The sequence below is a fragment of the Lissotriton helveticus genome, chromosome 4_1 (assembly GCF_964261635.1).
Source record: "Lissotriton helveticus chromosome 4_1, aLisHel1.1, whole genome shotgun sequence".
In the NCBI taxonomy this organism is placed as follows: domain Eukaryota; kingdom Metazoa; phylum Chordata; class Amphibia; order Caudata; family Salamandridae; genus Lissotriton; species Lissotriton helveticus.
Window position 1 is genome coordinate 33619188 of NC_136063.1, and position 14366 is coordinate 33633553.

General features: G+C 43.5%; 1 protein-coding gene across 2 annotated transcripts in view; it reads left to right on the plus strand.

The window, feature by feature from the left end:
- Window positions 1-810: 810 nt before the first annotated feature.
- The window catches only part of LOC144828304 (GTPase IMAP family member 5-like), a 41465-nt gene continuing 27909 nt past the window's right edge, over window positions 811-14366 (plus strand). Inside the window, exons 1-2 of one of the 2 annotated variants that reach the window (XM_078686386.1) lie at window positions 811-964; window positions 11179-11214. In XM_078686386.1, coding sequence (XP_078542512.1) covers window positions 11199-11214 — 16 coding nt within the window. In that variant the 5' untranslated portion in view covers window positions 811-964; window positions 11179-11198. Of the gene's footprint in view, window positions 984-11178; window positions 11215-14366 lie in introns of both variants that reach the window. The other variant, XM_078686385.1, reaches the window with a different exon arrangement.

Here is a 14366-nt window from a genome sequence, read left to right on the forward strand (position 1 = left end):
AAGGAGAAACCATTCAGTCAAACGATCTTTTACTTTTTTTAGAGCACTATGTAAGCACAGCCTGGTAGAGCCTTCGTGGTGCTTTTTCAAGTGCAAGTATGGACGAATGTAGCAATTCTGAGCTGGATAAATGGACCAGTTGTAACATACACTTATCTTTCACCTTACCTAGAGATAATGTGTTAACATGACCAGAAACTGACAGGCTTTATGGTTGTTGTGAGTTCTGGCTTCTCTTAGCCACAAGTGCATACTCATCAGAAACTCACACTATTATTTTTGAAGGCATTACTGTAAACGGATTATAGTGCAGAATGGAAAAAACAAAACAACCCTACACAGGACCAGAGTCTGTGTGCCTTGTCAGTTAGACAAGTGCCCTTCAATTCCTGGTGCTTTGCAGTCGTTTTAAAATCTTCTTAGACTTTCTTGTTGCTCAAATGGGTGTCATTTCTGATATTTTTATGTTACCCTTGTCTTCATTCCTTTTTTTTGGTCACGAGAAAGTGTCACTCAAAGTCGTTGAAATGTCACACATAATTACACTGAAATTATGAAAAATCTGAAACCTTGGCAGCTATGTTGTAGGTGGTGTTCATGCTGTGAACGCTGCAGGGGGCCCCTGCTGTGTCTCTCCTGTTGTGCAGCACTCTCGGGTTCTATACAATCAATACACAATACCCGTCGCCTCCTTGTGCTGGGGGCGCCAGCCTCTTCCTGGTGCTCGTGCCCTCATCAGGGTGGGACGGGAGTTTCACTTTCATTTTCTCTCGGTGCTTCGAAGTCTTCAGAGTTCACACCAGGGACCTTAGAAGATGTGTGGCTGTCTGGCGCCCTCGTGTGTTCGAAGGCAGCACTGCACTGCCAGGAGGCGGCGCTCAGGGAGCTGCTGGGGTTGTGCTCCTGCACCGGGGACGAGACGAGCACTCCTGAGCGAGGAGCGGCCACGGAAGCACCACCGATGGTGAGACGCCCGGGGGCAGGTGAGTGGAGGGGGCTGGAAGGAGGGGTGGGGGGGGGCGGTGCTGGAAGGACCCTTGCCAGATGTTTGCTAGGGACATTGTTCCCCCATTTGTCTTCGCGTCCAGGTTTTTAATGGACTCTGGGGGCATTTGTGCCACAATGTCTCCTCGCTGTGTTTGCTCTTCCATCACAGATGTGTCAATGTATCTCTGTCGCTGCCCTCAGCTTCACACAATTAGAAAGAAAGTCAGCCATTGAGTATAATAGATAGATAAATATATTTATTTGATTTAATCATAAAAAACATAAAAGAACTTAAATGTACAATACATTTTTAACAAGAGCGTTTGTGAAGAATGTGAGAAAGAGGAATAGAGGAAAGAGAGAGGGAATAAGAACACGCTTCGCGTCAAGTGCCCATAATTAGATATACTATGGGATACGCTATAGCCAGCACCTCTTCCTTTATACTAGCGTTTTATTTATGGTTGTGCTTATGTTGTTAAATGATAAAGTGCCTGGTGCTCGTGCACTTTAAAACATCTTATGACAGAAACGTACTAAAATGACATTTTGCACAGTAAAACCACAATTAAACCTTGTCTTCGCCGTATTTAAAAACTAAAGTCCGTTAAAAAGGTTGCAGCATTACCAATTGGGCCGTTGCATGCTAAAATGCCATCATCCCTTTATGTGGGCTTCTTAGTGTCCTGTAGACATATCTTAACACTGGTACTTGGCTTCATAAGGTCTCCGGCATGTTCTGAACAAGTTAGTGGTAAATTATTACATTCCACAGCTCCCTTCCATTATAGTTCCATCAAGGTTACCCATCCATGCACTCGATTTATCGTCCCTGCACTTTACGCGCTCACGGCCCTGGGCATAATCATTTTTTGAATTTTAATATTCCACTTCGAATCCTCCATGTGTGAAGCAAGTATCTGGAGAGGCTAAAGACGATGGGGCAGATTTACAAGCCGCAGGCGCCGCCGGGTCATCACGTTCCGTGACGCTCCAGTGGCGCAGCCTGCTAAGGGATATTTACAAGCACAGGTAAAGTCACCCTGCGTGACTTAACCTGTCTTGTAAATATCGCCCCTGTTCATGTAACACTTTGCGTGTTAGGGGCGGAACATGGGTGTTGCTGTGGGTGTTCCCACGCAACACCCATGTCCACTGATGCATTTCCAGATTTACAAGAAATCGTAAACCTGGAAATGCGTTACTTTGCTGCGCCACCATAGGGTGGCGTAGCCAAGCGAAACGAGGAGACATGTTTTCATTCCTCCTAGTTCTTTTCCTCTTTCAAGGCGTGCTGCATACTACGGCAGGCATTGAAAGAAGAAAATGCCCGCAGTGATTGCTTTTTTGCAGGAAGGGGCCCCTTCCTTGACAAAAGCAATCTCCCCATGGCGCGGGCATCTTTGCACCATGGTGCAAGGGTGCCTGCGCCGGCGCTCGGCAGCTGTTTCTGCGCCAGCGCTGGGGAGAGCACAGGAATGCGACATATCATTGTAGATATGTCGCATTCCTGTGCTCTGAAAGTGCCGCAGCGTGGCGCAGCCAAAGGGCTTGCGGTGCCGGGCTGTGGCACTTTCTTGTAGATCTGCCCCAAAATATTCTGTGCTCTCGCTTTTCAGAATTCTAACAATCTCTGTTAAGCAGTTAGCTGCCAGAATTTAACAAATTGGGATTAGCCAAGTTCTTCTTGTTTGTTTGTACAAGGGACAAAATAATATCGAAGTGTACTTCTGATTCGAGGACAGCCTCACGCCCCGGGCAACTGGGCGGGATGTCGGCACCTTTGCAGCTACTATCAAAGCCGTTAACTGGAAGAATGCCGTATCTGAATTTTAAATATAATGATTTTGCAAATGGAGGCTCTATTCGGTTCAATAAATCTTCTTGTTCCACTTTATCTTTGATGTTGAGAAATCTGTTTTTTAATTCCCCTGAATCTCTCCAGTTTAGCAAACTTTCTTCCACATGGCTCCAGTGTCTCTTCTTATGGAAATTTGCTGAGTTTATTTTTTATATTTTCAGGGGTAGCCATTGGTCACTCATGCCGAGTTTGCCCAGCCCTTGCTTGGCTTGATTAAGACACTGGGCTCTCTCCAGTGTCCAGTGATAGTATTCCTTGAACTGATTCTTTCATTGGCAATGGTGAGTCATTCACTCATTAGCGCATCCAAAAGATTAGGGGCCATGGGGCGATTGCAAGAGCTACACTCTTCATGCCCAGATCTAAGCGCATTAAGTAAGTAAGTAATTTTATTTGCATAGTTAATTAAAACCATTGCAATACAAACATTAAAATTACGTCTGCATGCAAAAACAGTACATCACTACAAACATTAAAATTACATCTACATACAAAAAAGCGGTATATCACCAGTCACAATTTTTCATTTACGATTTAAAATCATAAAATCTCATTTTTTTTTGACGACCATAATTAAAAGTAGATATAGTTTGTATTATAATGTTATCTAAAAGGCAATTAAGAATCAAATCTTGGCATTTTCTTTTCCACCGCCTTCATAACCTTCACAAGACCACAGTTCAACTGCGGATCGTGGGGTGCAAAGCAGGCAAGAGCTGCTGGTCTTCGTGAGCGCATTGGTGTAAGCGCTACATTTCGGAGAAGCTCCAACATTGATCTAATGAAATTATTTTCAGTTTTTTTGATAGCAGCTACGTAGATATATCATAAAAACTCTGCGCCATAAAGTGTGACCTCTAATCCCTTTGCTTGGTAAACTTGGATTACCTGGGTCAACGGCCTGTTAGTTGAGTTTCTTAGTTTTTTTTAATGAAAGCCATCCCCATTCAGCGCAAATTGACTTTTTAGTGATGTGGTGACGATGATAGTGTACTAGTGAGCCTCACCCCTAAGTAATCAAATTGTTTCACCTCTTCTAGTGTGGCTGAGCCCAGTGTTATGCTACTGTTAAAAGGCTTGTGACAATAAAAAAACATGAATATTGTTTTTTGGGTATTAAATTCTAGCCCATTTTCCTCCCAGCCCTTACCAAAGTCCACTAGGTTTTGTCATCTGTGAAAAGTTGAGCAGGGACCTCTTGGCAAGCAAACTTGGGGGGGTCAACCCTACAATCTATTAGCTTTTTGATTAGGCCATTTATATGGAGCGTGAAGTGGGTTGGCGTGAGAACGGACCCTTGCCTCACTCTGCGACTCACTCCAATCTGTTTGTTAGCCCACCTTCCTTCGCCCATCTAATTTGGGCATAGTTGTTTGTGTGAAGTCTCATGATAATTTTTAGGAGGTTCCCATAGCTGTCCAGAGTTTTCCCGTGGCACCAAGTTGAAGGCGGCTCGGAGATTTACCGATGCCACGTATAGAGTGCTCTTCCCAATTGTCACATGCTTCCACAGTGTTAGATTTGGGGGTCTCTAATTGGCAGAGGTAGGTACCTTTGACCAAATAGGGCCCTTGCGTCTAATCAGGGTAAGGGGGTACGCTCCTAAAACAACCACTGCTCACCTCCTTGGTAGCTAGGCATGAGCAGGCAGGCTTATCTCAGAGGCAGTGTGTAAAGCATTTGTGAACACATACAGTAACCCAGTGACAACACTACAGATGGACACCACACGAGTAGTATAAAAATAAATATTTTTATATAGACTTAACAAGACCACAAACAACAGAAATCCACAATACCGTATTTTAAAAAAATGGTAGTACTCGCTTAGTTCTCTGTAGATGTAAAATGCGACATTTGAATGCAATGTAGCGTTGGATGCGTAACGTCAAGTACAATGGTTTCATTGGTATAGTGGAGTACTTTTATCTTGGGGCCTAATGGCTTTGGGGGAAAAAGTCTTCCTTTTGTGAGCGCATTATTTATGCTAGCTAGATATATTACGAATAGAAGAAGGAGTAGAATGTACCCTTGTTTTAGTCCTAAATTTGCTGTATTCTTCTCAATGGTGACCTATTTAAAGGAAATCTATTTTCACCCAGGTATCTGTATGGAGACTGAATATTGAGTTAAGTAGGGAAGGCCGAATGTCCCATTTGGTGGGCATAGACCACAGTCTTCCCCTATCAACAATATCAAAGTGATTGTGAAGTTAATAAAAGCTGCATATAATGATGGTTCAGTCTTTGGTTTCTCTTGGTCCACAAATGACGCCAAGCAAAGACGATTGCCCTCAATACATTTGCATTTCCGGAAGCCTGTGACAACATTACAGATGGACACCACACAAGTTGTAGTATAAAAATAAGTATTTCAAACATGGTAGAAATAGCTTAACCCTCTTTATATGTGAAATGCGACACTTTAAGTTCAATATACCTTTAGATGCGTAAAGCTATACAACTAAAGTGTTGCAGGGAAGGTGATGGGTCGGTTCCTTACACACAAGAACGGTGATGCGTCGGGTCCCTACTGCTGCATAGGGAATGCGTCGGTTCTACTCCGTGTGGGGAGGTGAGGCATCGGTTTCTTACTGCGCTTCCGTGGCGATGCGACCAGCAGCGCCGTGATGCGATGAAGATCCGGTGCAATGAAACAAAATGGCATCTTCTTCTTGATGCAACAACAATGTGTGCACACCCAACGGCCGTGCAGTGACTCAACAATTCTTCAGAGTCGTGAAAGGCCCTGCAACACACTTCTCCGGTGTCTGCTGCGACGGCAACACTCTGCTCCAGTGATGCGAGGCGCTTCGGGTGATGCGATGGTCACGGCGGCAGCGGTGGAACGCTTCTCCGGTGATGCGACTGCATCTGCGGAGACCGCAACACTCTTCTCCAGTCATGCGATACCACGTCTGCAGCAGCGAGATGCTTCTTTGTCTTGAGTCGTGCTTCCATCTCCCTGTGACACGCAGTCTCTCAGAAGGACCAGCTCAAAAGCAGGCACTTCAATTCCCAGCAAGGGAAGGCAGCGGAGCAGGTTGGTGAAGTCTGTTGTCCCTGAGACTTCAGCAGGAGGCAAGCTCTATTGCAAAACCTTGGAGGACTTTTACAGGTTGATTTGAAAGAAACACAAAGTCCTTTATCCTTTCTTTGGCAGTCAGGCAACCACTGCAGGCCAATCCCCCAAACAGCACTCAGCTTAGGGATAGTCTCCTCCTCAGTTTCTCTGGTTCCTCTCCTCAGCAAGGGTTCTACTTGTTTCCAAAAAGTGATCTACAATTCTGGGGTCTGGGTCCCCATATTTATAATAGCAAATCCTTTGTCCTCTGAAGGCAGAGGGTCCTGTACCCGGTCCAAGCCAGTTTGATGCAGTCCTGGAGCACTATGTTGGCAAGACTCCTTCTCTCCTTTGACAGTGTGGGCCAGGGACATCAGATGCACCACAGGAGGTGGAGCCAGCATTGTGGAAGGCAGGCCCAGCCCTATTCAGTTCCCAGATGCAACTCCTCCTGCACATCTACATGCAGATAGCTCTATTCAGACCTGTGCTGACTCACCAGGTCTCCTGGAATCCCTCAGCCCCTGTCACTCAAACGCCAGACAAGGAATACACAACCTAGCAGAGGCAGGCTTGGATAGTTATGCAAGAAAATACCTACTTTCTAAAAGTGGTAGTTTTAAACACATGTTGTTAAAATCAACTTCACTAAAAGATGTATGTTATCATTCTGAGTTCAGGCATACTAAACTCGAATTTCTACCTAGTTCCCTGAGTCAGTTAGGATTATAAGATGTTATAATCAAACTGCCCATTCTGGCCTATGGGGAACAGGTAGCCTTGCAATAGTGAAAAACAAAAATGGCTGTAATTCACTATCAGGACAAGCCACACACATCAGGGTATGTCCTACCTTTTACCTACAATGCACCCTGCCCTTGGGCCTGCCATAGGGGTGACTAATATGCAGTAAAGGGAAGGTTTAGGGTCTGGCAAGCGGGTGCACTTACCCAGTCAACATGGCAGTACCAGACTGCACACATGCTCTGCAATGGCAGACCTGAGACACACTATACAGGCTGCTTCTAAGGGTGGCACAACTAGTGCTGCAAGCCCACCAGCAGCATTTGATTTACAAAACCTGGGCACAGGCAGTTTACTGTACCAGGGTCTGGTAAGTAAACAAAACCAACCAATCATGGAGTCACTAATCCATACATCAATTTACAATAGGGAGAACATATGCACTTTATCACTGATCAGCAGTTGTAAAGTGCCCAGAGTCATAAAACAGCCAACAACAGGTCAGAAAAAATATAGGAGGAAGGCAAAAAGTTCAGGGAAAACCCTGCAAAAAGGGCCAACTCCAACACAGTGCCAAACTATGAATGGGTCAAGGGAACAAACGCACAGAGCATGTTAGATTTTGGGCCAGATGTACGAACTTCAGGGTTTGTAACTCATAAATTGTGATATCTAGTGACTCCCAATGTGCATGTCATAAAACCTGATTAACAACAGTATCTGAAACCCTCCACCCTGCCCCTCCCCCACCACGCCCCACTGCCAGCAGCACTCCCTCGAGGAGCCACTACTGTTGTTTTTTAAATAAAGTATTTTTTTTTAAATGCAGCCCATTTCCCTTAAAGGAAAGTGGAATTCTTTTCAAGAATATAAATGAAAAATGTTCTTTTAATTTTTTTGGATTGGGCAATAGTCAGTGGGACCACTACCTGCTCAGAAAGATGTTGATGCCCCCTTTCACAAAGGGGAAGCCCACCAGTGGCATTTGATTTACCAGCCCTGGGCACCCACAGCACACTGTACTAGGGTCTGGCAGTAAATCAAATATGCCAATCATGGATTCACTAATCTATACATCAATTTACAATAGGGAGAGCATATGCACTTTAGCACTGATCAGCAGTGGTAAAGTGCCCACAGTCATAAAACCAACAAAAACAGGGCAGACAAAATACAGGAGGAAGGCAAACAAGTTCAGGGATGACCCTGCAAAAAGGGCCAAGTTCAACACCCACCCTCTTTGACATCTACATGTCCCACTTACAGCCATCGTCAGAAACCATAGACTCAACATTGTTTCCTATGAAAATGGCACCCAGCTGATTCTCTCCCTCACCCCAAACTCGCAACCACTAAGAGCAACTTCCAGAACAGGATGAAGGCAGTACCAACCTGGATGAAGGACAGCTGCCTTAAGCTTAACTCAGACAAGACCAAAGTCTTCATTCTGGGCTCCACCCCTCACCTAGGATGACTCCTGGTGGCCACAGCACTCGGAATCCCTGCACAAAGCAACGGACCATGCATAAAACCTCAGCATCATCCTTGATTCCATGCTCTCAATGAACTATAAAATCAATACTGTTTCATTCTCCTGCTGCCATACACCCTGCCTACTTCATAAGATTTTTAAGTGGATCCCCACTGACTCCATGAAAACAGTCACTCATTCGCTTGCCAGTAATAGACTCGACTACGGCACCACCCAGAAACACGTAAAGATTTGGCAGAACATCCAGAAGGCGTCTGCCAACTTCATATGCCACAAATACATCAACATCCACCTGAGATACCTTCACTGGCTACCTATCAACAAAATAATTAGCTTCAGGCTCCTCATGCATGCCTAGAAAGCCCTCCAACTCTGGACCTTTTACGCTCCCTTCAGACATCTCTGCTCTGCCCAACTGGCCCCGGCCACCATCCCACAGATCCGCAAGACCTCTGTTATTTGAAGATCCTTCTCCTACCTCACTGTGAAGAGCTGGAACTCCTTGATCCTGCACCTCAGGCAATCACCATTGTTACTGCAATTCAGGAATGACCTCAAGACCTCGTTCTTCGACTGAACCGCAGTCCCCTGCACCCTCCCTCTCAGCACCTTGAGACCCAAACAGGTCAGTAGTCTGACTATAAATCTGCCACAATACTTCACACAATGTTAAGCTACTTCATAACACTACTCTTCACTGCAAATCAGTCTGCATATGGCCATGTCTGAACTGGGGTGGCGGAGTGAGCTAAAGAACAGTGATGGATTAAACCCAGATCATTTGACTTGGGGGGGTGTGTTTTTATTGTCAACGCTCCGTCCATCATCACCTTTGGTTTTTCAATATTTGTTCATCCCCAATTGGCATATTTAATTTACTTATAAGTACTAGGAAAGTGTTACCATTTGTGTGCAGATCCTGTAAATTAAATGCTACTAGTGTGCCTGCCGCATTGATTGTTCCACCCACGCTCTAGACCTTTAAACATGGTTCAGGCCTGCCATTGCAGAGCCTATATTTGCAGTTTTAAATACTCATTTCAACCTGACCGAACAACTCTTTTTCAAGAACCAAACCTTCCCTTTCTATACATATAAGTAACCCCTAGGGTACGCCCTATATAACCATTAGGGTGGGTTGCAATGCATTTAAAAGGCATTTCACTTACTTTCAACTTTTAGATGTCTTGGTAATAAAAACTCTGAAAATTGTTTTTCACAATTTCAAGGCCTATCTATCCCACAAGATAACCTTGGGATCACATTACTACATTTTATAAGTGTAATTTCCAATTGGAAAGAGATACAAGTCTGGTATCTCTGGAAACACAATTTAAAATCACAACTTATGATGAAGTTGTATTTTAAATTGCTTTTCTGAAAAAGCCACTTTTAGAAAGTTGCTGAGCAAATAAAAGTACATTTGAGCATTCACTCCTTCCCTTTATTGTCGAATTATTTTATCCATAGAATGTATTCAATGATGGTGTGTGCATATAGTCTGTAAGCCGTCCCGAATCACAGCTTATAGAAAGATACCAAAAGGGTGCGTCACTCATGCGCCCCCTGCCACACTGCTAATGAGGAAAAAACTCCTCAAAGTGAACCATAATAAGTTTGCCATTTGTTGTCTTTAAATTATTTGTTTGTGTTTCCTTATTAATCATCACTCTTCCTGCGGATTTTAAACATCACTGAGAAAACTTCATTGACCTACAATGCTTTATTTAACAGTTCCAGATGCCTCCTGCTGCCCATCCAGGCTTTTACCAAGCGGCACGTGTAGTTAACCATTCATCAGAATGGACTATTTTAATTACCCAATGCATTTCAAGCCTCTGGGCTCTTCTTCCGGGAACTCTGTAACAGAATAGAAACACAGCTCAACTGACTGCTCAATGTACCCATGCTTTAAAAAATACATATTCAAAGAATATGTTTCATCACCCAAATGCCTCCATCCTCAACACCCACCCCAACCTAATCGCTGTAAAACAAACAAGTGCTCAAACAGAGACTTTTATAACTCCACTTATGCGGGTACAGGATCGGTGTATCGCACTCAGAATCAGCGCATCGCTTTCAGATCAGCTGCTTCTTAACCACAACATCACCACCAGTTTGTGGAGAACATTGAAGAGTCACCTCTACTGTGTGGAGAATCCAGGTGCTTCACCCTCGGAACTGACACATCTCGGAACCGGTGCTTTTCCCTTGGAACCAACGCATTACCATAGGTGCGTGGAGAAAATCATCTCTCACCCCAACTGCGGGAGGAACACATACGCATCCTCTGGCTGAACACAGCATCTTCGTCTATTAAACCAGGACTAAATTACTTTTGGTCAGGTCGCCACTCTGGGTCCCTGTATCCGACCTGTGCTCCATCACGATCGGCCTAAACTCCTGACTTTTACCCTGTCCAGCACAACCAGATTACCCACATGAGCGCTTATTGCTTTTAGGCTCTATTTTAAAGTTTATTCTTTAAAAATTCATATCTCAAGTTCTACTTATTTGGATTATTGTTGTTTTGGTCCTGTTGTATTGATGTTTCAAATCAATGGAGAATGTCAAGGTATGCAGAGCCACCTGTTGGCAGAGAGGAGATATTGAACAAGCTTCATGATTGAGTCCGGTAGCTGGTGGGTTTTTAAGGTGATGAAGCCCTGGGTAAATGGAGCATACACTAGAAAGACTGTTACTGAAAGTAAGTAGTTTTTTTCTTCACAAAGAATGCCACAGTTAACCCTAGGAATTTGCAACTTTGTTAGATTCCGTGAGTGAATTGCATTGTTGCATTATCTGTAAATGTCCATAAATAAAATGTATCTGGAAATGTAAAGAAAACACATTTTATGAATTATGTATACACATGGTTTGTATACTAAAAGCTGGAACTTATATACAATATGCTTTAATCACTGCATCACTGCTCATGGTTAGCTCTGCAATTTTATATCTGTTTACCTATTTTTTGCTCATTGTCCTTTGTGTCTGTTTCTAATTTATTGACTGACCTTTACTCTAGACACCGCTTTTCTATCCACAATGAACAGTGACATAAGTAAGTAAAGTGAAACCTATTCTATTTAAGTGTATGAAACCTCTATCTAAGCAGTTATTTTATTTTTGTGAAATTGTATTGACTGAAATGCCCACTCTCTCCTATATTCAAAATACCATGTGAGCTTTTGCGGTTATAACCTATTCCCCCACTACCTACCTTTCCTGTTAGGTGCCATCATTATCAGAACTGTAATCTCATCTTCTTTATCTATATTTGGTATTTCTAAGATTGAGATCAATGTTTGAGAGATTACTGACAACCTGGCTCAGTGAGTTAACTTAGGTAAAACAATTTAGAAAGCTTGTATGCTGCAATAAATAAAAAGCCTTTACATTACCAATGTTTTAAGATATCAATTGCAAAATACATGACAAAGCAATATATAAACAATTGTTACTATAATTATTTTTCCAGATGAATAGTGACAATTAACATAATGAATAACAATTGATAGCATGCTGTTGCAACTTAAGATCTTCTATGTATCTATCATCCCTTTTGTTTGATCCTATTGTTTGTTCAGATAGCAGTGTATTCTTGTAAGATCTTCCAGTTGTCAGTTAAGTTATCTATAAGATGACTTTCAATTATTATAGCAGAAGTGAAAAATAGGCAGATTCTGCCTTTTTACTATTTACTGTGATGCACATCAATGGCTAAATCTGCTTTAGAGGCATAGTAGAGGAATAGATGGATTCCCTCCTAGGTAGCATACAAAAACACTTAAATTTGGGCAGTCTGTGCCCCTCTAATCTGAATAGGAATATTTAGAGATAAGGCTTGCTACTTGCAAATATAAATGGGCGCTATTATCAAATCAGAACCCTGTTCCAATTGACTGATTGATGGTAGACAGTCACTGTGCAGAAATGTAATTTGATTCTGATTACCTGCCATCAGCCAATCAGAATGGATCTCCATGTTTTTACCCTTCTGATTGGCTGATGACAGCCAGCTCATTCAGAAACATCTTTGTCTCTGTAAACCTTCCTCAACACTCACATGCTGTTCTATGAGTGAAAAAATCATACAGCGGTTTGCAGTAAAATACTGCCTGCCTTCCACATTTTCACACATTGTGGAAGCAATTTTGTTGAATTTCAAAACAGCACAGCAGATGCAGCCCCACACAGGCTAACACAATCAACATACCTGCTGTCTCTCCAGCTGGGCTGACGCAATTGCTGTTAGAAATTGGGTTTCTGGTTGGCAGAGGAATGTTAACTGTCCAAGCAGGACCCAAAATCGTGGTCAGAGTAAGTCAGAACACACCCTAAATTTGCCTGTGCTCACCCTCTGGTAGCTTGGCACAGAGCAGTCAGGCTTAACTTAAGAGGCAATGTGCAAAGTATTTGGGAAACACTTTAAACAGTAAAACAGCAAAAACACCACACAAAAAGATAACACACCTAGTTTTAAATAATAAACTACAATACAGTGTTTAGAAGCATAAAGCACCAATCAGAGATATCTGGTTGCATACACCAGGTCAAATCCAAAGGTTCAAGCTCATCAAGATGGCACATGGTCAGATACAGGCCCAGAGAAGTACAGCAGACGTTTTACCTACTCACAAATTGTGGCAAGACTCCATTCATGGGAAGAAGTTCACCGGAAGTAAGGCGAGCATCAGCGAGCATCCCTGATGGTAATCCATAGTTGGCGAAGTGTCACCGGTCATGGCGAATGGATGGGTTGGAGCCTTGCCGTCATGAGCAGCGATGCTTGCTGTGTGAAGAGACAAACTTGCCTCCGCTCACACTGATCTTTAGTGCAAGTGACCAAGAAAAACAGGGAAAACACCACACAAAATGATAACACACCTGGCTAGAAAGATAGAGCTTAATTTAATTAACAAAACAAGATGACAAAAACAAAAATCCAATAATAAGTACCAGACTTTTGATTTTTAAAGATTACATTGCAATATAGTTCTTAGAAGCATAAAGCACAAATGAGGGATATCTGGTCACGATAGACTGGGTCAAATCCAACAGTTCTAGCTGATCATGATGGAGCATGAGTTATATACAGTCCCAAAGAAGTCCAACTGAAGTTTTACCTCCTCAAGAATTGTGCCAAGAGTCAGTTCATTGGAAAGAAGTTCACCAGGAGCAGTGAGAGCATCGCTGACAGTAGTCCGTAGCAAGCAAAGAGCCACTGGGCATCACAAATTGATGGGCTGCAGCCTTGTGTGCAAAGAGACAATCTTGTGCAAGCTCGCGATGATCCTTTGTGCAAGTGACACGGTTCTGGAATGAACAAGCTCGGGCATAGTTGCAAACAGCCCAAAAGCTCGATTTCAGGAGCTGCAGAACCACCCAAGGGCCCAGGGACCTCAGAGGTGCCTCTTGGGGATTAGAAACTCATGGAAAACTGGTCGGTCTGGGAGCCTTTTATGTCCCTTTGGCTCAGACCAGGATGCCAACAGACTAGCATTTTGAGTCACTCTGGGGTCTTTGGTTCAATAAGGGGTTTCAAGTCAAGGTCTTCAGGATGACAGCAGGCAGCAGGTCAGCACAGCAAGGCAAAAGCTCTGTAGTCCAGAAGAGTGATAGTCCTTGCAGTGGCATAGGAGTACTTCTTGCTGGCCAGCAGTGTAATGAGTTGGTGGTGTCAGTGGTTCAGCACTTGAAGTGGGGGAGACTTCAAAAAGAGGCCTTTGAAGTGCACAAACTCCCTATCCTGGCACCAGACTCTCTATGGGGGGTATACATCTCTTTGTGTGGGGACAGGCACTGTCCATTCAGGTGCAAGTAAGCATGGGCGTAAAATCCGTTCCGCTCGCGGATTTTGCGGATTTTCGGTAAATTCGCAATCCGCAAACTCTCGCGAAATTACCGAAAATTCGTAAATCCGTGCGAAGCGGATTTTTTTGCTTGGTCGCACTTGCCAACTAGAATACTATACAATTTCATGGGAGTAAAGACTTGCAAAAACGTAGATGCGGTGGGCAGCGACAATCGCGCAATTGCGAGATTGCAAAATTTGCAATTTCGCACAAGAAATCCACCAGCAGGCAGCATAAACCTTGAAAATTATGATTTTTATCAGAATAACTCCTCAGGTTGACATTTGCCTGCACTTTTTTTTTGCCAGGAGTCAATTTTTGGGGGTGGGGGGGGGGTGGGAGGAAGGAAGTGCCCCAC